At 40.9% G+C, this 24,285-nt stretch overlaps 1 protein-coding gene across 5 annotated transcripts in view; it reads left to right on the forward strand.

The window, feature by feature from the left end:
- myof (myoferlin) overlaps positions 1-24,285 on the forward strand; it is a 34,060-nt gene that overhangs the window by 4,671 nt on the left and 5,104 nt on the right. For 2 of the 5 annotated variants that reach the window (XM_073489648.1, XM_073489651.1), the window contains 43 exons: positions 269-360; positions 6,372-6,480; positions 6,578-6,671; positions 6,762-6,919; positions 7,510-7,638; positions 7,785-7,847; positions 7,936-7,986; positions 8,104-8,134; positions 9,414-9,529; positions 9,660-9,786; positions 9,961-10,064; positions 10,162-10,230; positions 10,332-10,375; positions 11,290-11,372; positions 11,565-11,603; positions 12,267-12,391; positions 12,488-12,601; positions 13,258-13,435; positions 13,530-13,654; positions 13,860-13,969; positions 14,295-14,487; positions 14,686-14,841; positions 14,939-15,070; positions 15,317-15,480; positions 16,353-16,467; positions 16,764-16,866; positions 17,278-17,420; positions 17,620-17,790; positions 18,415-18,508; positions 18,605-18,682; positions 18,774-18,955; positions 19,576-19,734; positions 19,876-19,977; positions 20,063-20,224; positions 20,323-20,488; positions 20,584-20,660; positions 20,795-20,851; positions 22,520-22,531; positions 22,632-22,730; positions 22,863-22,991; positions 23,639-23,794; positions 23,898-23,989; positions 24,098-24,268. In XM_073489648.1, the coding sequence (XP_073345749.1) occupies positions 269-360; positions 6,372-6,480; positions 6,578-6,671; positions 6,762-6,919; positions 7,510-7,638; positions 7,785-7,847; positions 7,936-7,986; positions 8,104-8,134; positions 9,414-9,529; positions 9,660-9,786; positions 9,961-10,064; positions 10,162-10,230; positions 10,332-10,375; positions 11,290-11,372; positions 11,565-11,603; positions 12,267-12,391; positions 12,488-12,601; positions 13,258-13,435; positions 13,530-13,654; positions 13,860-13,969; positions 14,295-14,487; positions 14,686-14,841; positions 14,939-15,070; positions 15,317-15,480; positions 16,353-16,467; positions 16,764-16,866; positions 17,278-17,420; positions 17,620-17,790; positions 18,415-18,508; positions 18,605-18,682; positions 18,774-18,955; positions 19,576-19,734; positions 19,876-19,977; positions 20,063-20,224; positions 20,323-20,488; positions 20,584-20,660; positions 20,795-20,851; positions 22,520-22,531; positions 22,632-22,730; positions 22,863-22,991; positions 23,639-23,794; positions 23,898-23,989; positions 24,098-24,268 (4,874 nt within the window). The remainder of the gene's footprint in view (positions 1-268; positions 361-6,371; positions 6,481-6,577; positions 6,672-6,761; positions 6,920-7,509; positions 7,639-7,784; positions 7,848-7,935; positions 7,987-8,103; positions 8,135-9,413; positions 9,530-9,659; positions 9,787-9,960; positions 10,065-10,161; positions 10,231-10,331; positions 10,376-11,289; positions 11,373-11,564; positions 11,604-12,266; positions 12,392-12,487; positions 12,602-13,257; positions 13,436-13,529; positions 13,655-13,859; positions 13,970-14,294; positions 14,488-14,685; positions 14,842-14,938; positions 15,071-15,316; positions 15,481-16,352; positions 16,468-16,763; positions 16,867-17,277; positions 17,421-17,619; positions 17,791-18,414; positions 18,509-18,604; positions 18,683-18,773; positions 18,956-19,575; positions 19,735-19,875; positions 19,978-20,062; positions 20,225-20,322; positions 20,489-20,583; positions 20,661-20,794; positions 20,852-22,519; positions 22,532-22,631; positions 22,731-22,862; positions 22,992-23,638; positions 23,795-23,897; positions 23,990-24,097; positions 24,269-24,285) is intronic. The other 3 variants (XM_073489649.1, XM_073489650.1, XM_073489652.1) reach the window with 3 other exon arrangements.

The following is a 24,285-nucleotide window of genomic DNA, read 5'->3' on the forward strand; positions in this document are numbered from 1 at the left end:
ACACTTCTCTTTCACTTGGATCATTTAAACCAGCTGCAGCGGAGAGCATGAATAACTGGAGATAAACGCAGCACTAGACATCACATGGTCAATACATACTGTGACAATCATCATATGACTGTCACAGTATGTATTGACCATGCTAATAGATTATGTGACTGAAATCAATATGTCAAAGGCTCCTCTCTCAGATAAAATGTTGATTCTTCAGGACAGCAACAGCAACTGAATATCTGACGGACTGTTTATCCCTCATCTTGTCTTGTAGGTGCTCGAGTTCGATCTGAAGGGCACTGCGCTGGACTCCAGCTCCTATGTAGACGTGATTGTGAAAGACTATGAAACTATTGGGAAAGACAAGTAAGTGCAACTTACTTGGCTTAACTCTTAACTCTTAGCTTTGGCTTTATTGTTTGTGCAATGGAGAGATCACAGTGATGAAAGAGAAGCTGTGCGCCTCACCTCACTGAATCACTGTGCAAACTACTTCTTGTCTGAGCGAAGACTTTCAGACAGCAGGTTAGCCAACAGGAACGGCTGTTTTTGATGTACCTCATGTGCTAAATAGTTATTTGTAAAGGCCACCACCCGCTGGTAAAGATACATATCATTATCAACACTGACTCAGTAATATACAAGGAAGTCAGATATTTCAGAGTCACCCAGTGTTTGAGTTATGTAGCTGGCTGCCTCTACCCCCTCACACCCTGCTTGCCATGCTGAGACTTGCCGGGCTGTGTGGGATGACTGCCCCTGATTGGGCAACAACTGATGGATGAATCGCTGTTTGTTTTCTCTTTCTCTCTGCCTCTGACTGGGATTTGTGTGGTGCAGAGGACAGGGAAAAATGTTAAACTAAATGTGGCCGTTACTTGACAAACTACATTGTAGTGATGTTATTGCAGTACATGCAGTATGTATGAACTGCTTGAACGGTGTGTGAGGAGAGGTGCTGTCATGCAAAAGTAGTCTGAGTCGCTCCAAAACAGCTCAAGGTTGCTGCTTCCAAATAAAACCTGAGCCGCATATGGGACCAATCTAGACCAACCACAAAGAATGTTTCCTCGACAACACTAATTAGTGCGATCAAAGTCTTGTCTATGGTAAGAAAACAGAGCGTGTCTCTCATAACAATTTATGTCCAACACACCATATATGTTATATCTTCTGTAAAAGTTTCCCTGGTGCACAGGACAGTCATAACTGTGGGAGGAGCTTTTCAAATGTGTGCTTCCAGCACATGAGTCCATGTTAAATTGACTAAAGTTTTCCACTGGGCTGGCCCGTCTGACACACTCCCTAAAGATCTACACAGTGGGAGCAGAAAATGACTTCCCCCTCTCTCTCTCTCTCTCTCTCTTTCAAATAGTTTTCCAGCTGCTGTTGTGGGTAATCCCTGTTGTCGTGGCAACTGAAGAGGGAACAAAAAAGTAAATCGGTGTCTTCTTAACAAATTAGATTTTAGACTGGAATCAGAAGATTGTAGGACAACGTTTCCTTGTGTAAACAGCAGCGTAGTGTTGATCATCAGATCTGAGAATGAAATTGTGCCTATTAAGATTTTTACGAGTTTAATCAAGGACAAGATATCTTATTTCCTTGTGCTAAAGAAACTAAAAATGTTTAGATGGTTCAAAAACACGACTGCAGCAGCTCTGTGAGGATGTACTTAACCACAGCTGTGCTTTGAACTAAATGCTAATGTCAGCATGCAAACATGCTAACAATAAAAATTCAGATGCAGCTGTTTAGCAGGTAATGTTGGTGTGTTAGCATGCTAATGTTATTTAGCACAAGAATATAGTCATAAACCAACATACTGGACCTCAGACATTTTGAACTGATGATGGTGCTAATGAAAAGTGAGCGGATCACTAAAGTCACAAGTTACAATTCATCCTCTGGGGACCATGAATATCTGTGCCTAATTTCACAGTGATTCATGCAATACTTAAACCTCATGGTGGTTCTAAAATCAATAGAATTCAGCCTCTGGAGACCTTGAATACTTGTAGCAAATTTCACAGCAGTCCATCGAATAGTTGTTGAGATATTTTACTCTGAACCACAAATGTCAACCTTGGTGGCACTAGATGAAAAGTCAAGGGATCACCAGAGTCAGTAGGATTCATCCTCTTGGGGTCATGAATGTCTGTACAAAGTGTGTGCTCATTCATTAGTGGATGTTGAGATATTTCACCTAATAAGTAAAACATTTGACCTGCTTCAGAAGAGTTAATCCTCTTGGTACCATGAATTTCTGTACAACATTTCACAGCAGTCCATCTAATAAATATTTCTGTCTGGACCAAAACGGTGGACTAACATTGTCACCCTTAAAGCCACACGTCCAGCCTGGCTAAACATTAACAATCAAAGGTATCAGGCAATTTAGTAAAGCTAGTTCATGATTAAAGAATAACCAATCTCCTGTTTTTCACTTGGTTTGCATGCTGCTGTTACAGAGCTTTGTTTTGTCCTATCTTTTATTCTACATAAGGTCGAGGAATACAGTGTAAAATTCTCCCACAGAGCTGCAGAGTTGCATGATTAATGTTTATCACTAATGTGATAATCAAATGACCACTTAAATATTATCCCGACCATAAAACATTAACTTTTTCTGCAGCATTCAAATGTTAACATGTTGATAAAAGCTGGGTAATACCCTTCATAGGATATGGCTGGAAAACATTTTCACATCGGTACCACAGTATTGTTTTATTTCCTGTCTCATAAAAACATCAGTGAGTCTGTCCAAACATCTCACCTACTTTCACCGCTCTTCCTTTATGAATGTTTTTGGCTTGTATAGTGTCACAGTGCTGAAAACTCTGGAGATTAACATGACTCAACAGCGATAATCAGGGAACTGTGATATCTGACTTGAACGGCCTGGTAACATATCTCAGATTAGCTGTATCAACTTCCCACAGATCTGTGAAAGGAAATGAATTACGACAGGAGAGAGGGTGGTTACATTTTGGAACAGAGACGGAGCCAAGAACGCTCTGGTGAAGCTGCTTGTGTTGACAGTCACTCCTTCCCCTTCCCGGATAGGTGATTATATTTATTTGGTCTTGATAGTGATGACTTCGCCATCATGTGGAAAGGCTAAAAACTTATTTGTGCATGAATACAAGTTTGGCCAGTTTAACTGTTTAAGGCTTAATGATATCTACATCCTATAATAACTCACAATGTCACCCTGTCTGTGGGTGATTGTGAGGACGTGAGGACTTAATCAGCTGGTCGTGGGATGTTCCCCTGTGACTCACCCTGTTTTGGTCATCTTGCTGTGTGTTTACATGGAAAACAATGGCCAATTTATCAGTCAAAGCTTGTCTTCTAGATTCTGTTCAGTGTATACACAGTAGTGGGCTGTATTCAGTGTTTAGTACCCAAAGGTCATTCATGGGTAAAAGTTTAAAAGCAATTAACAGTTTTGACGTTATCTGCTGAAGTTAGCATGCTAACCAGCTAGCTCCTAGCCACTTTTTACCTCAAGAGGTGACGATAGTAAACAACATCAATCCTCCCTCGGTGCTCCAAGCTCCCAGTCAGGGCAGACACGGCTAATAGGACCACTAGCTACACAGCTAGCTTAGCTAACTAGCTAATGGCAGCTACATTTAACAGTAGTTATTGGTTACTCTGGTGATTTGCTGCCCCCTATTTGTTCGGAGTATGAATTCGACAGGCGGCCAATTCTTACATATTGCAAAAGTAAAAGTAAATTCTACATATATTAACATGTACGTATGTATATACTGTATACTATGGGTCAACTAATTGTCAACCTGGCCAATTATCAGATCCACTATTCAGCATTTTTCCTATTATCGGAATAAGTGTTTTTTCATTGTAGTAGTTTTGCCGATAATATAAGTTAATTTAAAAATGCACCACCTTGGCTCTTATGCAGCATGCATTTCGCAAAGTAACTAATTACTAAAGTTATCAAATAAATGTAGTAGTAAAAAGAACAATATTTGCCTCCAAAGTATAGCGAAGTGAAGGGAAATACTCAAGTAAAGTACCTCAAAATTTTACTTAAGAACAGTATTTAGATAATGGAACTAGTTACATTCCATCACTGGCTGTAATAACATAATCAGGCTAGTGTCACTGCAAGTCAATCTTTAATAACATGCTATCATACCTACTGTATGAGGTCATCTTTTTTATATTTGATTGCTTTTGTCAGAATGCAGTCGAGCAGAAATGGTGCTCGTTAAAACTCAGTCCTCAGACGCTCCCATGTGATTTTGTCGGATAGAGGATGAGAGCCACATCCTACCTGAAGACACTCTTTGGTTAAATCCTGTTAACATTATCGCTGAGAGGCCATTGGAAATCTGTACATAAGCTTTGTTGGTCACCCAGTCAGATTTGAGGAAACATACCAGGTTTATACAGTCACTGACTCCCTGGAAGAGCCCCTGTGTCAGCCTCCTTCCTGCTGTGGAGCAGCCAAAACAATTACTCTCCATCCTCTCTCTTCCCAACAAAACTCTGTCCAACTGTTTGTGCAGTGACGAAGTGTTTTAATTTTAATTTTGAATAACTGTGTCCAAAAGCTTTTAAAGGGAAACTCCACCAATTTTACACAATTACGCAATTTTCAGTAATTTCAGATTACAAGCACAAAAGGCTTTATACTACTTTTTTCACATATGAAGTAATACTCCGCAAGCACCTGTAAACACACTTTAATGTGTCAAATTGGTGGAGTTACCCTTTAACTTCTAGCCAGCCTTGGATGTATCTGACTCTGAGTCTGCAGCGGTGTCATGTAATCTAAAGTCCACAGTGAATAACTGAGTTTCTGTCTCAGGGAAATTCCTCCTGTCAGGAATGCAGCCAAAATAATATGACTCAGTCCACCCAGTTGATACAGTTGAGATGATGTAGTGCGTTCCCTTTGCTACAGTACATTGTGTTACTTTGGAAACAAGGCAGTGAACATTATTTTAGGAGTTGCCAGTTTATTAGGGGCACCAAGCTAAAACTAATGCAGTCTAACTGCAGTAAATCAGTTTGGAAGATTTAGTTGTGATACAGAGAGGTGTTTCGGTTATTCAGCCAACCTTCATTGATGTCAGTCGGGTGTACAAAATAATAGAAACACCTGTCACTGTAATGCTACCTTGCATCAGGTGTGACTAATAAACTGTCAAGTGACTGCATCTGTTTCAAATATCTGGGCGTCTAATGGTTTAGTGGCAACATTTTATTTTTCTAAGATGCATTTCTTTCTTCCTCGGTTGTTGGATTCATATTTATTCATGATTGATAGAGCATAAACAAGTTGCACATGGAGCTGTGTAGTTCTTGGCTGCACACCGAGGCACTAGCAATGATCAACCACAAGCAATAACAAACACTTTCCAAGCAATTTTTTACAACCAAGACTTTCTGGTAAGACTGTGATCGTATTTTTATCATAAGAGCCCAGTATTCATGTTTGCCAGCGCTCACATTGACAGACAATTAGTTTAATTTAATTATGTCCTTGAAATATCTAAGTAGGAATTGCCAGAGGAATGTGATTGTTACAGCTCTCATATCAACTCCAGTTCAAGTCTATCCACGTCCTTTACTCACAGCCTGTCCTTGACAACCGTTTGACTAATTAGATTCCGTTTAATCATTAAAATGTTAATGATTACTTCATTTCTCAGCAAATGTTGTAATTAACATTCCATATAGAAAATGTCTGACTCACTCGCAGAGGCAAATAGCTTAACGGAAGAACCGTGACAGTTAACTGAGTGTAAGATACAGACAGTAGGAATAATGTTTTTGACATCAGAATGTTTCCTGTGATTTTCAGCCAAGGCAGAGAGATGTAAATGTGCAAAAATGTAGTTAACTGTGTCTCAGCATTCAGGTTACCCATTTTATTTGACCACTGGAAAAATACTTGGTAGTCTAGTAGTCTAGTCCTCCTGTTTCTGTTGTTCATGGCTGATACTTAAACGACCTCCAAACGGAAAGAAATGGAAGAATTAGTTAATTTCAGTTGTCTTTGCTGAAGGTCAGATGATCAAAACAGACCGTAAATCACTGGCTTGTAGCTTCTGTGCGGTGTTGACTGAATGCCGGCTCATGGGGTGCGTTTGTTTGTCTGAGCAGGCAAGGTTTGTTAGCTCTGGGTGGTGACCTGCTATATGCCCCTTTTGTGAATGTGACTTCACTGAGCACACATACTGCATTTCATCTCTGTGTGGTTTGAAATATAATGGCTGCCTGGATTTTAGCCCTATTAAATCAGGAAATCCGGGCAGAATTGTCACCAATCAGTCAAATGTTGTACACTATATCTATTTCTGTTATATTTCTATTTGTTTATTTGTTTTTTTTTCCAGATTCCTCGGTTCCACCAAAATCTCTTTGAGAGAGCTTTCCACTGGTCAAGTGAGATCATTACCATCCAGAAATGTTCCTCTGGTCAATGAAAGTGGACAGAGTATTGGAGTAAGTTCCTGTCTTTATGGATTAAAAAAATTTAAGGAAGAATATCTTCCTTAAAAAACAAAAAGAAATAATTGACCAATTATCCATTTCCTTCCAGGCTACAATCAACCTTTTGATTGGCTATGATCCTCCCCCTAATGCTGCACCAAATCTCAACGACCCTCAAGCAGGAGATGCTACAATGGATGCTGGTATGTTCGTGATTGTAATTATGCAGTAAAGATCAACTAGAGTCTTGTCAAGTGTTTGATCCTTCATCATCTTGTTTTTCTGTTGATGAGGTGGTGGTGGTGAGGAGGGTGATGAAACTCTACCAGATGGGGGCCAAAGTGGCGCTGCAGGCGTCCCCTCGTCCTCCGGTCAGAATGCTAACCTCCGCCAGCGGGTGGCCAGGGCACAGAATCGCCACCGACTCGTCAATAAACCTCAGGACTTCCAGGTCAGTTTGATAATGTTTTTGCTAAAGAGCTACACGATTATCAGCCAAGATTAACAAGTTCGGCGCAAATCAGAATTTTTATTTTTGCAGATCAAGAACAGAACAGGTTGTTGTTGTTTAGCTTGCAGCCAAGAACTTAAAGCCACTATATGTAGGATAGTGGCTTTAATGTGGCATTTAGCTAGCATTAGAGTTAGGTGGTCAGGTTAGTCAGTGGTACAGTTTGCTGGGCACATAGGCCTACTATAGAAACCAACCATTTTTTTATTTTTTTTCTCCACAAACTGGCAACTATCAAGACTGTTGATCACTGACGAAACACAGATATTTGAAATTGTTAATTAATAATCGTAATAATGTTTTTAAAGAAAAAATATATTTTTATTCTGCACCTTTCTACGAGCTCTGTAGATGTTTTATTTAAAAAAAAAATATTTGTCTTCATAAAAATGTATTAATATGACCTTTTAAAACTCCCACAACAGTTATTACTGTGGTTATGTATCTATAAGTCTTCAGTATATCTAAAGAACTGAGGTAATCTAGGTCAGAATCATATGTTCTCATACTGTGATAATATGTATCTTCAGATTCGTGTCCGGATCATTGAGGCCCGGCAGTTGTCGGGCAACAACGTCAAACCAGTGGTGAAGGTCAATGTGTGTGGAGAGACCCACAGGACACGGATCAAGAGAGGAAACAACCCCTTCTTTGATGAGGTACTCTCACTTGACTCTCACACAGAGAGATAGTAGACGACACAGATTCGACACAGAATAAAAATGTGTTCCTTTTGGTTTTATTGGCTCTTACAGAATTTGACTTTAGAGCTACGCAACCAAAACTTTTTTCTGTATTTTTGCAGATTTTCTTCTACAACGTCCACATGCTCCCATCTGATCTGTTTGATAAGCACATCAGCTTCCGGGTCAGTACAGATATGTCCATTTTAAAGTCCCATCCTCTGTCAATATATATAGATATATTAACTGTGAGTTGTGCCCTCTCCTCTGCAGGTGTATAATTCCTACTCACTGAGGGCTGACAGTCTCATGGGGGAATTCAAGGTACCTGGTTTAATTTAGTCTTGACACAATTGTTCATATGTAAAAAAAAAAAAAAAAAAGTGTATTTAGTGCCTTAATGTGAGACTGGCTGATCTGTTTTTTTGTTCTCTCACACAGCTCGATGTTGGTTATATTTACGATGAACCAGGTAAGCCGGTCACAAACCACAGATTTGTGTGTCATTTACATTTGCTCAGAGGACGCTGTTGTTCGGATTGTGGATGTCAGAATGTGACAGGATTATTATAGTGTTGTGTCAAAGTGGGATACGCACTGTTTACGAAAGTTAAACAAAGTAATTTATTCACCAGAATGATTAATTAACAAAAGTACAAAAACACATGGAGGGTGTTGGTCAGTGGGATTAGAAGTGTAGGGTGTGCATGAGAGGGCAGATGCATTCAAACAGAGTAAAGGGAAGAACTGAACAGGAACTAAAGCTACAACTTAACCAAATGGGTGCCCGCAGGGAAGGACAGAAAGAGACTTTTAGCGTCAGACTGGGAACACTGGGCCCAGCTGTTCTGAGAAATGATCACCTGCCCCACCCACCAGATAGAGAGGGCAGGGAAGGGCAGGTATCATCACAGTGATTTTGTTCAGAATAGGTGCCTATAAATGTTGTTAACTTGAAACTTGAAAAAAAAGAATCTTTTTATTTTTTTACATGATTTCTCAAGTATTATTAAAGTGACTATAATCAATATGTTTTTATTAACAATAGGCCACTTGACAACTCAAATGCGTATGGTGTTGCTCAAATTATACCCCATAGTTCCCATCAGCTTTATTAGGGTCTTTCAGCTCATTATTTTTGGTTTTCCTGCAACTTAACTGTTTTGATTCACTCTTCCTACTCTCATAGCGTAGCTTTCAGCTGAAAAGCTCTAAAAACTTACTGTAGACCGCCTGCTTAGCTCCAGCTTACACACAGACAGTCAAAGTCAGGAACCAGCTTGTGAACATAGTCGAGCATTTAAGCTATCAGCACTATCAGATATTTTCCTAAGAAGTTGGTGGAGACCAAAACAGAGCTAAAAAAGAGAGTGAATAATGGACTTGAATGATATATGAATGATAATGTTGCCCAATAACTGCTGCATGTGTAAATAAGCAACTAATAGCTAAAAATGTCACAATATCAGGAGGTGGGAGATAATGTCTGTATTTTGTTCACAACTGGTCTTATAGTGCCTGCACGTGGCAAAAACTCAGTTAAGTAGTACATTTGAAGCATATATAAAATGTTAGCTTAGCATAATTGCTAGAGAATTCAAATGTAAAGTGGTGTAAAAGACATATACATTTCCAGATTTCACTTTTGTTTTTTAATTCTAAAACGGATTTTTAAAACTTGATTCAATTTGACTTGAGTATGACTTTTTGTGTTGTGTATTTTATATACATTAATGTGCATCCTGTTGCAGCCCACTGTGTCATGAGGAAGTGGCTCCTGTTGAACGACCCCGATGACTCCAGCTCCGGGGCTAAAGGCTACCTCAAAGTCAGCCTCTTCCTAGTGGGGACTGGAGATGAGCCCCCGGTACGACTCACAGCTCAGATCACTTTCACTGGCGCCGGTGGCTTCCTCTTTTCCTCATGTAAATATGGTGGCTACACCCCTCGCTCGCACTCATGGACTGTTTTCTTTTCTTCTCTCTCACATACTGTAGGTGGAGAAGAGAGAGTCAAATGACGACCAGGATGACATAGAGAGCAATCTGCTGCTGCCGGCTGGTGTGACCCTGCGATGGGCCACCCTGTCACTGAAGGTGTTCAGAGCTGAGGACATTCCTCAGAGTAAGACGAGTTTTATTTGTAACAAATGAACAGTTCATACATTGAAAACTCTATGTTGACATTAATTCCCATTCTGTGGCTGCCACAACTAGTAAAAGTGAGAAGAGTACGTTACTAAACTGTGAAATAAATGATGATTGTTTGATTAATTCTTCCTGTGTGTTCTTATGTCAGTGGATGATGCGTTCGTCCAGACCATGAAGGAAATTTTTGGAGGAGATGAAAATAAGAAGAACCTGGTGGATCCCTTCTTAGAGGCTCGCTTCGCCGGCAGAAAGGTTCCTGATCATTGATGTCTTTATAGCTCAAGTGGATATATATATGTATATGTTGTGTAACAGAAGAAATGCTGATGTGGCCATTCTGTCTCCCCAGCTGTGTACTCAGATCGTTGAGAAGAACGCGAACCCAGAGTGGAATCAAGTACTGAACCTCCAAGTAAAGGTAAGAGGTCACAATGATGAAAAGATGTGTTTTAGTAAGAAAGTAATGGACATCATGAATTAAGTTTTAAAATGTTTTAACCTTTTTTGTATTTGCTGTAGTTCCCATCTATGTGTGAGCGTGTCAAACTGACGGTCTTTGATTGGTAAGTCAAACAAGATTGCAATTATATCTAAAGGTGAAGTTTTTGACCACTAGTGGTACTATGGAGCCATGTTTTTATTTGTGGCTCCCTGTTTAGTTTGTTTTGCATACTGTATTGAAATGCACAAGCGTGCATATGCAAATGGCTAGTGCTAGTGCTATACACATGAGTAAAGGAAACATCAATGTAAACATAGGACGGAGGTTTTGAAATATTCCACTTTATGAGGAAGGAAATGTACTAAGCAAATTTTTTAGACCCAAAGGGTACACACAATATGTTTTGGTTAGAAACACTAAACGTACACATAACTTGTGTTTGTTTACATGAAAACTGCACAATGCACCTTTAAGAGATTTCAGTCTGTGCCATTCTGTATCTGAGTAGAGGCAGCGTTCTTTGGTACTAAGAGTTATCCAGGGTTGAGAAAGTGTAACGCAATATTTGCGCAGTGTGGTCAGCTGTGCTGTGTAAGTGTGTGTGTGTGTGTGTGTGTGTTTCCAAACTCCAGCACCAACTACATGAGAATACTGTAGAAGCCTATGACTAAGTGCTATGCAGGCCCCTCCCTTCCCCTCAGTAACATGCCCTGGGATCCTGTTGGCACCGTCTCTCAGCCAGTTTTCATTATTGTGCATTTCTGAGTGAACGAAGAGTCCGATTACTCAGGTCCAGGAAGGCTGAGGGGAAATAAGCACAAGGTTAGAAAAACTGTGTGTGCCCCAGAAGGTGGTGAAAACACAATTCAGAGCCGAAAGGCCAAAAGATGCATTGTTGAAAGAGAGACTGTGTACTTCCTCCATTAAGTAGAGCATAACAGTACTCATACGTTGTGAAATTTGCATGGTATTTAACAGTTAAACATAAGTCAGTGCTGTGTGTGTATGCTAAAGGTGTCGTGTGTGTGATTGCAGGGATCGTTTGACAGGAAATGATGCTATTGGCACCACGTACCTGAACCTGGCCAAGATTGCCTCCTCTGGTGGAGAGATAGAAGGTATTAAAACTTATTGAGTGAAAACCCATGTATAGTAGTTCATACCTTAGCCATTGCATTTAAGATATTAATTATTGTATCACTGTGTGAAACAAAAAACATTTTACAGTTGAAAACCACTGTTACTCTCATGTGTCTGTTTGTTATTAACTTCTAAATGGTACTTAAAATGTCCTTTTTCTCCTGGAATAGAGGAACATGCGGGAAATGGGGAAATGCCATCATTCGAAGGTTCAACTGCGCTCTTTTTTTGCCCCGTGTTGCATGAGATGTTACGCCTAAAGCATGTCATCTACGCCTACCGGCTAAATGAGTCTCGTTCTGTGTGCACATTGCTAATAAAGCTGTGCTGTGCTCTGTTTTGATATTAGCATTAGGATTTAAATGTTTAACTGTTTTTGTTGTCGTCGTGTCTGCCCCTTGCTTCACCCAGCATTCACTGTTTCAGTCTGTCCATAACCACCGCCTCAAATAAAGCCACACCGACATACTAACATTAAAGGTGCACTATGTAGTTTTGGGGACAACATTTTAATCACAAGAGAAAGCTCTTGATTGATTGATTTTTTGTTTTGTTTTGTTTTTATGCCTAAAAAAACTAATCAGCAAACTCATACTGTTTTACTTTGTTTATATGTGGCAGACCCTGCCACCTTTCTAGCCTCAAACAGTGTTCCAGGACCTTACTTTCCTCTGAGAACAGCTTGTTTTTTCGGTTATGGAAAAGATAAATATTTGTATGTAGTTTGTATTATTACCTCATTAATATTGTAAATATTACAATTCTGACTTTGAATTTCTTCTCCAAAACTACATAATGCCCCTTTAAAACTTTGCTTAGCTTAGCTGGAGTCTAATCTTAAAGAGGTTAAGTCTGCTTCCATGTCTCCACAGCTAACACAGGACAGGCTGAAGTTGGTTTCCTGCCTGTCTTCGGTCCTTGCTATGTCAACCTGTACGGCAGCCCCAGAGAGTTCAGTGGCCTGCCAGACCCCTATGAGGATCTTAACTATGGCAAGGTTGGGATGAGGACTTGTTACAATTGTAATCCATCATTTTATTTTATTTTTATTTTCCCTTTATTGGTTTCTTACATTTCATATAACGTCTTGCAGGGAGAGGGCGTGGCGTACAGAGGCAGGATCATGGTCGAGCTGTCCACTAAGCTTGAGGGGAAAGCAGATAAAGCAGTAGACAGTATCCACAGTGATGACATCCTGGTGGCACAGGTATGATGACTATGACTATCCTCTGACTGATACCTGACAAGTGTGGTTCTGTGTGACAACAGTGTGGTTTCACTTGTCCAAGATTTAGAACGTGACGAGACGTTTTTTCTGCAAAAACCTTAAAGGAGACCTATTATGTTTTCATTCTTTCCTTTCCTTCAATGTTTTATATATACAGTATGTTCATGTGCATGTAAAAAAAAAAAAAAGTCAATTCTCCCACCGAAGACACTGCTCCTGAAATGCCTCGTCAGTAGTACCGCCTCTGATACCGTGACTTTGTGACATCACACTACGTCCCCAGGTCACACATTTGCATAATTTATGCCTAGTGGCTACTTTGGCTTGTAAAAATTAATCTAGCACAGCTGCTCTGTTGTTGTTAATGGTGCTGGGTCAGGCGTGTGTGAGCTGACCAATCAGAGCAGATTGGGTATTCAGGAGGAGGGGCCTTAAAGAGACAGGAGCTAAAATGGAGCGTTTCAGACAGAGGGGGAATACAGTGCTGCAGCATGAGAAACTGGATGTGATTTTTGAGCACTTCATCATGTGAACCTATTCCTAGTAGTCACCTAAAATAAGATTATGAACCTGAAAATGAGCATAATGTGTCTCCTTTAGAAAGTTTCACTCTTCTCTTTTCATCCCTACATTAGAAGTACCAGAGGAGGAGGAAGTACTGTCTATGTGCAGTCTTCCACAGCGCCTCCATGATACAGGAACCAGGAGAGCCAATCCAGTTTGAGGTCAGCATCGGCAACTACGGGAACAAGTTGGACACCACCTGCAAACCGCTGGCCTCCACCACTCAGTATAGCTGTGCTGTGTTTGATGGTGAGTGTGGAAGCTGCTATCTGCTCTGTTCACACACTAAAGAAAACCTGCAACCTTATCAAGGGGGTTCTTAATTTTCGCGTAATCGTTCTAGGTAACCACTACTATTACCTGCCCTGGTCGGACACTAAGCCGGTGGTTGTGGTGATCTCATTCTGGGAGGACATCAGCCACCGCCTGGACACTGTCAACATCATCCTCTACATTAGTCACCACCTGGTAATACTGCACAATCCTCTGTAATCCACAAAAACTTTAATTACAATCAGAGTTTATGATTTATGGCTTGTTGGTTTGCAGTCATTAAAGCATGTAGTGTTGCACTAATGTTTGGTACGTGTGTGTACTTGTGCAAATGTGAAAATCAGTCATAGAAGTTTAAAGTGTGAATGTAATCCTCACCCCTATTGTATTGTTGTTGCAGCAATCCAACCTGGAGGCATTTAAAACTGCCATCCTGGCGAAAGTCTCTGACAACCAACTTGTAGAGGTGTGGCTGAAGTTGCTCAACCAGCTGATCGAAGACCTAGAAAGGTAAATAAACAATGTGGTGTTTCTAAAAATTACAGCAAGATCATTTTTGCTGTCTGGGCCTTTTTTTTTTTTTAATGTAATAAAAAATCAGAGTGGGACAAAAACTAAGGAAAATGTGTTGAAATTAGTCTGACCAAAAAAAAAAACAGGTAGTAAACACATAAGAGTGTATCGGATGATTATTTAATATAATCTTTTGCAAAAAATTTTTTCTGGTGGTAATTCTAGTTCCACACATTGGCAAAGCAGTTAATACATGACAATTACTTTACAGTCATAAATATAGTACCTATTGAGTCCCATGTTTGTCTCTGCTCTACCACAGTTTCCCAACACCGGAGCTTGAGGGACGCTCCAACCTGACAGCTCTGGACATCCAAATCAAGAAGTTGCGAGACAGCGCTTTGACCACCATCAGGGACGGGGCCAGACGCATGAGAGAGGAGGCCAGAGAGATCCGTGACACTCTGTCCGACATCGAGTCCTGGGCGGACAAACTTAAAGTGCTGGCTGAGGAGGTACAGACAGAACTCTCTGAACTGATACTGCTCTGGGATAGCCGTTCAGAAGTGTTTCCGAGTGCTTAGATTATTCACACTACCTCAGGCGAAAACAGTCTCAAGTTTGAAAAAAATTGGGAAATTATGCAATAATATTTCACATCATAACATCCATAAGTCTTTATTTCTTTATGTTTTTATCGTCAATGTGTCCAGCCCCAGAACAGCATTCCTGACGTGATCATCTGGATGCTACGGGGTGAGAAGAGGGTGGCCTACGCCCGTATCCCCGCTCACCAAGTCCTCTTCTCCACGTACAGTGAGCAGGCCTGTGGACAACACTGTGGCAAGACACAGACTGTCTTTTTACAGGTACACATCCATAATAATGTTGGTGCTCAAAGGTAGTGTAGAGATTATTGCTCTGAAATCATAACTCGTGATTATTTTGTTCTTCTGTTCCTCTCAGTACCCCATGGACAAGACTAAGGGCCAGAAGGTGCCGGTTCAGGTTAGGGTCAACATGTGGCTGGGTCTGTCTGCACATGAGAAGAAGTTCAACTCCTTCTCTGAGGGAACCTTCAGCGTGTTTGCTGAAATGGTATAGCAATTAATTAAATAAATAAATAAATAAATAAATAAATAAATATATATATATATATATATATATATATATATATATATATATATATATATATATATATATATATATATATATATATATATATATATATATATATATACATATACATATGTATATATATATATATATACATATGTATGTATATGTATATTATATAGTCCAGTCAGCACCTAAAACTAAACATGTTCTCCTCTTGCATCACAGTATGAGAACCAGGCCGAGGTGTTTGGGAAGTGGGGGACCACAGGGCTGGTGGGGCGCCACAAATTCTCAGATGTAACGGGCAAACTGAAGCTGAAACAAGAGTACTTCATGCCACCGAGAGGATGGGAGTGGGAAGGTGACTGGTTCATTGACCCAGAGAAAGCGTGAGTGTAATTGCAGATAACCATCCTCCTCTGTACACACATATTTCTGTGGACTGCAGAGGAAGTGGGCTATGCCTCCTCTCTGCTGTTTACATTCCTCTCATACAGTAGACCATAATTTATTGACAAAGTACCAGACTGTGCCAGTGTGTTGAATGTTATTTACTCTTACTTTCTTAATCTTTCAACTAAAGTACAACCACTCTGATTCTGACTCCAAATGTACATGCATAATGTTGAGTTTTCCATGCCAGCCTTATCAGCACTACTGTTTATCTACTATGTACAGACAGGTGAGGAAAATAATGGAAAAAGCTGAATAAAGTGGAGAAGCACAACACATGCAGATTCTTTTATACATGACATGAGAGGTCAACATCTGTGTCTGTTTTTCCTTTAATTTGTGACCTTCTATGCATATTATAAGTGATTCATTACAATATATAACAAGTAAAATTAAGCGTCGAGTGGAGCACACATGTTGACAGCTTCATTTGAATAAACTTCTAGAAGTTGGGATACTCCCAACATGTAAACATTCACTGTGAAAACAAGCAAACCTTTTCCTCTCTCTCTCTCTGCACTGACCTCATTTGACAAAAGTTGTGGCGTGCCCTGGTGTGCCAGGATGTGTTTTTTGATGTAACCACTAGAGGGTGCCAAATCTCAAACATTGTAGGGAAAATAAATGCTCGTAATAAGTTAAAAGTAAACAAAAATCAGCAAATGGAACTGTAAAGTGTCTAAAAACAAGACACTTTTCAGTTCACTGTAGTAGCAGTAGTAGTAATAGTAGTAGTAGGAGAATTAGTTGTAAATGTGTTTTCATATTTCACACACAGATGGTTCATGTGTTCGACGTTGTGTTTCAGTCTGTTAACAGAGGCAGACGCCGGTCACACTGAGTTCATGGACGAGGTGTTCCAAAACGAGACTCGCTTCCCTGGTGGAGATTGGAAGGCTGCCTCCGAGCCCTTTACTGATGTGGTGAGGATAAACAGCGTATTGACATGCAAATAATATGCAGGGTGACTTCAAACATCACACATACAAACACACGTCCTATCATTCCTTCCAAAAACATGCATGAATGCTACCCAAGCTTACACTTTGTCTTGACGTTGATGCCAGGTGTTTTCCATTATTTTCTCCACTCAGCTTTCCTCCAGATGGTGGAGGAATAATCTATTGTAATTCATGAGTGGGCCAAAACACATGAAGAAAATCAACAAATTAAAAAATGAACTTGAGCTTGTGCCTAACTGAGGTTTTGTGTTGCACAGAATGGAGAGAAGAGCCGTAACCCCGGAGAGTTTGATTGTCCTCCAGGTTGGACGTGGGAGGACGAGTGGACTGTGGATGACAACAGAGCCGTGGATGATCAAGGTGCAGATGTCAACCTCACCATCTAAAATCTGTTTTTCAAGCTGTTTATAGGCAAAAGTAGTTATTCAAAAAGGAAAGGACTAAATTGTGTTGGATGTTTCTTATTTACAGGACTCTGACTCACTCTTGCATAATAATAATAAATTAAACTCATATGGTGAGATCTAAACCATATGCTCCTGCATCCACACAGTAATGAAACTAAGGAAAATGTGTGTCCATCTGTCTGTGCCTGTGTGTGTGTGTGTGTGTGTGTGTGTGTGTGTGTGTGTGTGTGTGTGTGTGTGTGTGTGTGTGTGTGTGTGTGTGTGTGTGTGTGTGTGTGTGTGTGTGTGTGTGTGTGTGTGTGTGTGTGTGTGTGTGTGTGTGTGTGTGTGTGTGTGTGTGTGTGTCTGTGTGTGCACTCTGCAGGATGGGAGTATGGAGTCACCATTCCCCCAGATGACAAGCCTCGGTCGTGGGTCCCTGCAGAGAAGGTGTACCACGTCCACCGCAGGAGGAGGCTGGTTCGACCTCGCAAGAGAGCTGCAGGTCCTGCAGGAGCCACTGCAGAGGTCAGCAGAGGACAATAAGGCAGCACTACTGTATATACTGCAGCACATATACAATGTTTTTTGAAAGGGAGCTGAATTTGTCAAACACAATTCTGATCAAGAGAGAGAAATATCTGGATAGCTAACGGTTTTATGTCACATTATATAATCTTGCGTAACTAACTGACTGTATGACTCTGATTTCAATTGTTGCTCACAGAGGCGGGACGGAGGCGACCCCGAGGGCTGGGAATTCTCTTCCCTGATTGGCTGGAAGTTCCACAGGAAGGAGCGTTCATCGGACACGTTCCGTCGAAGGCGCTGGAGGCGGAAGATGGCGCCAGAGGACCGGCTTGGAGCGTCGGCCATCTTCCAACTGGAGGGGGCGCTGGTGAGTAAAGAAAGGGAACAAATGCTTTATTCTGATTTGAGCAGCTTGTTGGGGTTCAGGATCTTAAGATGGTGTATTAGGGCCAGGTAAAAAAAATACAGAGCCAGGGCAGGAGCTAATATTACGAGAAAAACAAACTTTGGATATTCTCTGAGATTAAAGTAGTACATTTACAAGAAAAAAACTCATAAATTCAACAAACATTCCAAGTAAGTCCGCGTAATGGACGGATGTAAGAAAATTGCTGGTAACAGGCAATTGCAGATGGCAGGCAGATGACGCGTTTTACATAATCTATCAGACTTTTGCTGGCAAACAAGGACATCTAGGAATATTACCCACCCACCCAGCTCTGCATTTCTTTTACCCTACAATGGCCCTAATACACTGTCATAGGATCTGGTTACACAAAGACATAAAGACAGTATTGGCTTAAACAGTATTAGCAGTAGCTGTTCATAATTAGTAGGAAAGGAAGGGCTGGCATGAAAGCATGAACCGGATCTGAGTTAACTGACTCTGCAAATATTTTCAAATATTGACTTATGCATTAAACACATCTGCAGAGTCGTGGTGTGTGACTCATGAAAAGCTCTGAGATGTGCTCTTTGCTTTACTCTGCAGGGTGTCGATACTGACATGAAAGAGAAAGGCTCCAAGGCCGATGCCACCAAGCTGTTTGGTGCCAACACGCCCACCGTGTCCTGCACCTTTGACAGTGCGTGATGCGTACTGTGACACAAATAAATGATCATACACATGCAAACATTTATACATAAATATATCCAACTGAATATTTTCTTTTGCTCCACAGGGTCACATATATACCATCTGCGTGTTTACGTCTATCAGGCACGAAACTTGGCATCGATGGATAAAGACAGCTTTTCTGGTAGGATTCTACTTGCTGGTCAAAACTATAATTAAATGATTCTAATATCAAGACTGCTGATGGATTTCAAGTGTTATATTTTCATTCACAGATCCGTATGCACACGTCTCCTTCCTGCATCTTAGTAAGACAACAGAGAAGCTGCGTTCCACACTGAACCCGACCTGGGACCAAACTCTGATTTTCAACGATGTCCAGATTTATGGCGACCCCCAGAACATCGCTCAGCAGCCCCCTGATGTTATCCTGGAGTTCTACGACAATGACCAAGTGGTAAGTTTGGGCAGATGTACATAGAGAAAGTACTTGTACAACTAATATGCATTGTTTAAGGACAGATGGGTGAAAATTCAAAGATTAAAAACACATAAACCTCCAAGTCTCTTGAGCTCTCCCCATTCTCCCATAGATCTTCAATTGATTCACATCTTTTTCAGTCTAATCAAACCATTCAATGATGTCCTGTATGAAAGCAGCTGTAAACACCAACACTCCTCTGGTGCTCCAAGCTCCCAGTCTGAAGATGCATGGCTAAACAAGCTAAATATCAAACTCAACAAATAGCCAATTCTTACATATTGCACCTTTTTAAAAAACAGTAAATTAGCACAAACAAGGAAATTATATATCAAACAGAAAATGTCCATCGGCCCTATACTGGCTTTGTGATTCAGCTTTTACTTTTATAGCATGAACTGTCTACAAAGATCACGTTATGCTTTTCTTATTGTTGTTTTCTTCTTCCTTATCGTAATGTCCACCAAACGTTTAAAGTGTAATGGTTAAAAAATAACCTCCATCGTCCAAGGATAACTTCTTTATACTATAGCATTCAGGTTTATTTGCCTCAAACGCGTAAAAATAGAACTGTGACATGTTAATCTGCTCCCCAGGGGAAGGATGAGATGCTGGGCCGCAGTGTCTGCGTACCAGTCGTGAAGTTGAACCCAGGTATGGATCAGACACCCAAACTGCTGTGGCACCCCATCATTCAGAAAGGTCAAAAGGCGGGGGAGGCACTGGTGGCCGCTGAACTCATCCTGAAAGACAAGGTTTGGAGAACGGGCTAGTTTCACATTACAATGCGTTACCTTCATACATACTCATTCAGCTGGTTCTCAAGGGTGATTAAATTTGATGTTACTGCAAAAACCATAAAGGTGAGCATAATCCATACTTTCCTTCTTCTGTAGTCTGGCGAGTCAGATCTTCCTCTGGTTCCCCCAAAGAGAGCAGAGAACCTCTACATGGTTCCCCAGGGCATCCGGCCAGTGGTGCAGCTCACTGCTGTGGAGGTAACGCACAACCTTTAGACACTGTCCCTCTGAACTGACACACATTATGTCACTAAATCCCTCCTTTGTGTCTGTGTGTGTCCAGATTCTAGCATGGGGCCTGAGGAACATGAAGCCGTACCAGCTGGCCTCAGTGTCTTCACCCAGCCTGGTGGTGGAGTGTGGCGGGCAGAGGGTGGAGACAGCCGTCATCAAAAACATGAAGAAGAGCCCGAACTTCCCCAGTTCCGTCCTCTTCATCAAAGTGGTAATGGCAGAATAGAGTCTTACAGCTTTTACACAAAACTGTAAATTCACAATACTACTGTGTATTTGTCTGATATTTCCTCTCTGTCCTTTGTCCAGCTCCTTCCAAAGGATGAGATGTACACGCCTCCTATTGTGCTGAAGGTGATCGACCACCGTCCATTTGGCAGGAAGCCTGTGGTGGGTCAGTGCACCATCACATCTCTGGAGCAGTTCAGATGTGACCCATATGTCATCACTGCAGAGGGAGCCATGTCTTCCAAAAGTAAGAGGGCAAAAGAAAAAAAATATTCTGATACACCTAACTCAAAAAGAGAGACAAAAATCCTTGTTCTAATGTCGTCCTCACACTTTTTACAGTGGCTCTGATGATGGCTTCTCCCTCCAAACACGTCTCCATTACAATGGAAGAGAAGAGACAACTGCTGGAGGCTCAGGTAAACTCCATCACAAAATGATTCCTAATAATTCCTAATAATTCTTCTTCTTTCTCAAGCACCTCTTGTGACTAAGAAGTGCAGAATTTGACTCTTTAGTCAAATTTGACAAACTGTATCACTCTGGCTTACAGTTCATGTACAGCATGTCAGCTGCTGTCAACAAAATGGCTTCTCCTACCTCCCATTTTGTATGTATGATTACATATTATAGCTTTCTAATTCTCAAGGCTGGGCACCAATGACACTGGAAGGCTGAGATCACTTAATCCACGCTACGGCAAGCTTGACAAAGGACTCATGATGATGTTGCAATGACACTAATCTCTGGGAATTGTCACAATTACTCTAATTATACTTCATTTTATTGACACTGATTTAATGAGCACATTTTATTATTTTCTCCACAGCAGGGGCGTAACATATTAATGGGCCCTGGAGCAAATAAGACCCCCAAGCACCTAACTAACTAACTAACACGAAAGCTGTTTTTGCTGTCAGACCATCACTGCCATGATGTTACTGGAAGCACAGTTATAAATATTCAACAAAAGTAGACATTAGACACATTTGGGAAATTGGAGAATCTTGATACCACTCTGTTTGTACGCTAAATACGAAGCTACCACTAGCCAGCCAGTTAGCCAAGCATAAATAGTGAAAATACAGGAAACAGCTCGCTTGTGTCTGTCCAAAGGTTATAAAATCTGACTAACAGCACCTTTTTAGAGTGCAATAATTGAATTTTTCACTCACTAATTATTTGTTAAATCCCAAAAACTGAAGTTTAAAAATAAAACTTTAAGATGTTATAGGGGCTAAGTGCTGGACTATTTGTTGGCCAGGTGCAGCCACGTCCTTGAGTCTCCATTAGTTGAAAGGTTTCCAAGAAGACTGTGCCTGACACATGGATGTATTAAGAAAAATCTGGATAAAGCTTCAGAGTTGGGGCCCTGTGCTTTCCTATGAAAGTTACTCAATGACGCATGAAGTCAAAAAGCCCGGGTATAAAATTACCTGGATCTTCCGCACAGTGGGGCCCATAGAGCATGTGAGCTAGAGACGTCCGTCAGCTGAGCTGGTTAACTTGATTTGATTCTGCAACTGTACTAGATTTTCCAAATGTTATTGGGCTGAATGAATACAATTCTGATAGTGAAACAGGTCCTTTCGTGGTGGTTGTGACATTTCAAAAAGTTTTCTCCTCTTTCCAGTCTCTATGCTAAGCTAACTAGCTGCTGGAAGTAGCTTCATATTTAGCATACTGACACAAGAGTGCTAACGATCTTCTTAATTAAGTCAAGGCAAGTACATGGATAAGCCCAAAATCTCAAACTATTCCTTTTGAACATAACAAAGATTGAAATCATTGTTTTGGACAAGAGTTAAACTGATGTCTCACAGTTGCCATGCAAAAAATATATATCACTTAATAATCACTGCTGTGTTGGAAGAGAAAGGAGGGTTCTTAAGCTTCTCAATTATTATTGCTAAAGTAAGTGACATGATTCAAAGCCACGTCTCACTCATGGCAGGCATGGATACCACTAAACCACAGGTGCCATGTTACAAGTGACAGGACGAGTGGTGTTAGTGGGCCCCCTAGAGGTCCAGGGCCTTAATGCAGTTGCACATTCTGCACATTACATTACTTTGTTACGCCCTTGTTTTCAGATTTTTTTATCAATCGTGAAATTGCAGCTAGGATCTTCATCAACCTCTTTCAACCTCTCACCATCATTCACCATCCCGCGTTCTTTATAGCCTATTGTATATGTGTGTTTTTGCATTGTGTTCCCGCTGTACGTGTTTAGACTTGTGACTTCTTTTCTGTGTTTTGTCATCTTCTTCCTCCAAAGATTGCAGAGAAGGTGAGAGGAAACAAGAATATGACAGGAAATTCAGATTCTTGCACCAAATGCAGAGAACTATATATATATGAAGATTAAAATTGTGCAATTCAATCTTTAGGAGAAAGAGACAGTTGATTGGTGGAGTAAATTCTATGCTTCAACTGGAGACCAGGAGAGATGTGGCCCTTACCTCAAAAAAGGATATGACACCCTCACGGTATGTTATTTTGTTCCCCGATGACACAATTCAACATATTTATTTACTTGGTTGTTGTTTTTTTGTGTAATAGCTTCAGAGAAGCTTCTCTCCTGAGCTGTAGATGACTTGAATGTGATTGTGTATCCTCAGGTGTATGACAGCGAACTAGAGAATGTCCCAGAATTCAAAGGGCTGACTGATTTCTGCAACACCTACAAACTGCTGCGAGGCAAGAATGAAAATGGGGACGAGGACCCCACTGTGGTTGGAGAGTTGAAGGTAGCACGAACACTTGATTGGACATTAACAAATGCTATGTAAAAGATTTTATTAGTAGCTCTGTATGTTGATTAATTTCTGAAAGGACACCTATTCTGTAAGAGATCTTGAAAGTCAAAAAAAGTCTGTACCGACAGAAGCTGCTTTCTCCCACAGAAAACACTGCTCCTGAAATGTCTCGTCAGTAGTCCCGCCTTTAATACCGTGACTTTGTGACATCACACTATGTCACTGTGTCACACATTTGCATAATTTATGCCAAGTTGCTAGTTTGGCACGTTAGAATTAATTTAGCACAACTGCTATGTTGTTGTTTGCGGTGCTGGGTCAGGCATGTGTGTGCTGACCAATCAGAGGAGACTGGGTATGCAGGAGGAGGGGCCTTAAAGAGACAGGAACTAAAACGGAGCGTTTCAGACAGAGGGGGAATACAGTGCTGCAGAACTGGACAGTATGAAAATGCTGACGTGTTGTTGAACATTAAAGCATGTAAACCTATTCTAGTAGTAATCCAATATAAATGTATGAACCTGAAAATTAGCATTATATGTCTCCATTAAGTAGGTAACACAGGATCAAGCCCAGTTTTTAAAATGTGTGAAAGACAAAAAGTAAAATCTTATTTGTATGTCCTCTTTTACTTGCAGGGTTCATTTAAGGTGTACCCCCTGCCAGACGACCCAGGTGTTACTCCTCCTCCCCGTCAGTTCAGAGAGCTGCCAGATAGTGGACCTCAGGAGTGTCTGGTCAGGATTTATGTGGTCAGGGCGGTAGACCTGCAGCCCAAAGACAACAATGGCAGAGTAAGAATGATTTAATGTCTTACCAGGAATAAAAGCAGTTGATTTTGTGTCATTGGCTCAGTCAGCATCTTCTGTTTGAACTTGTGTTCTCTCTTCTGCCCAGTGTGATCCGTACATCAAAATAGCACTGGGAAGGAATACTGTTGACGACAGAGACCATTACTTACCCAACACCACCAGCCCTGTGTTTGGAAGGTAAATGCTATGAAGGAAAGAACTTAATATGGGCTAAATTACCCTCAAAGGGCAAATCTGGTACACCATCTCACTTCTCGAACACTCACACACCTATGTTTTGTTTAGGATGTTTGAGATGTCGTGCTTCCTGCCCCAGGACAAGGACCTGAAAATCTCAGTCTATGACTATGATCTCCTGACCCGTGACGAGAAAGTCGGTGAGACAGTGATTGACCTGGAGAACCGCTTCCTGTCCCGACATAACTCCTACTGTGGCCTGCCACAAACCTACTGCATGTAGGGAACTCTGCAAT

This window comes from Pagrus major, chromosome 20 (assembly GCF_040436345.1).
Source record: "Pagrus major chromosome 20, Pma_NU_1.0".
Lineage (NCBI taxonomy): Eukaryota > Metazoa > Chordata > Actinopteri > Spariformes > Sparidae > Pagrus > Pagrus major.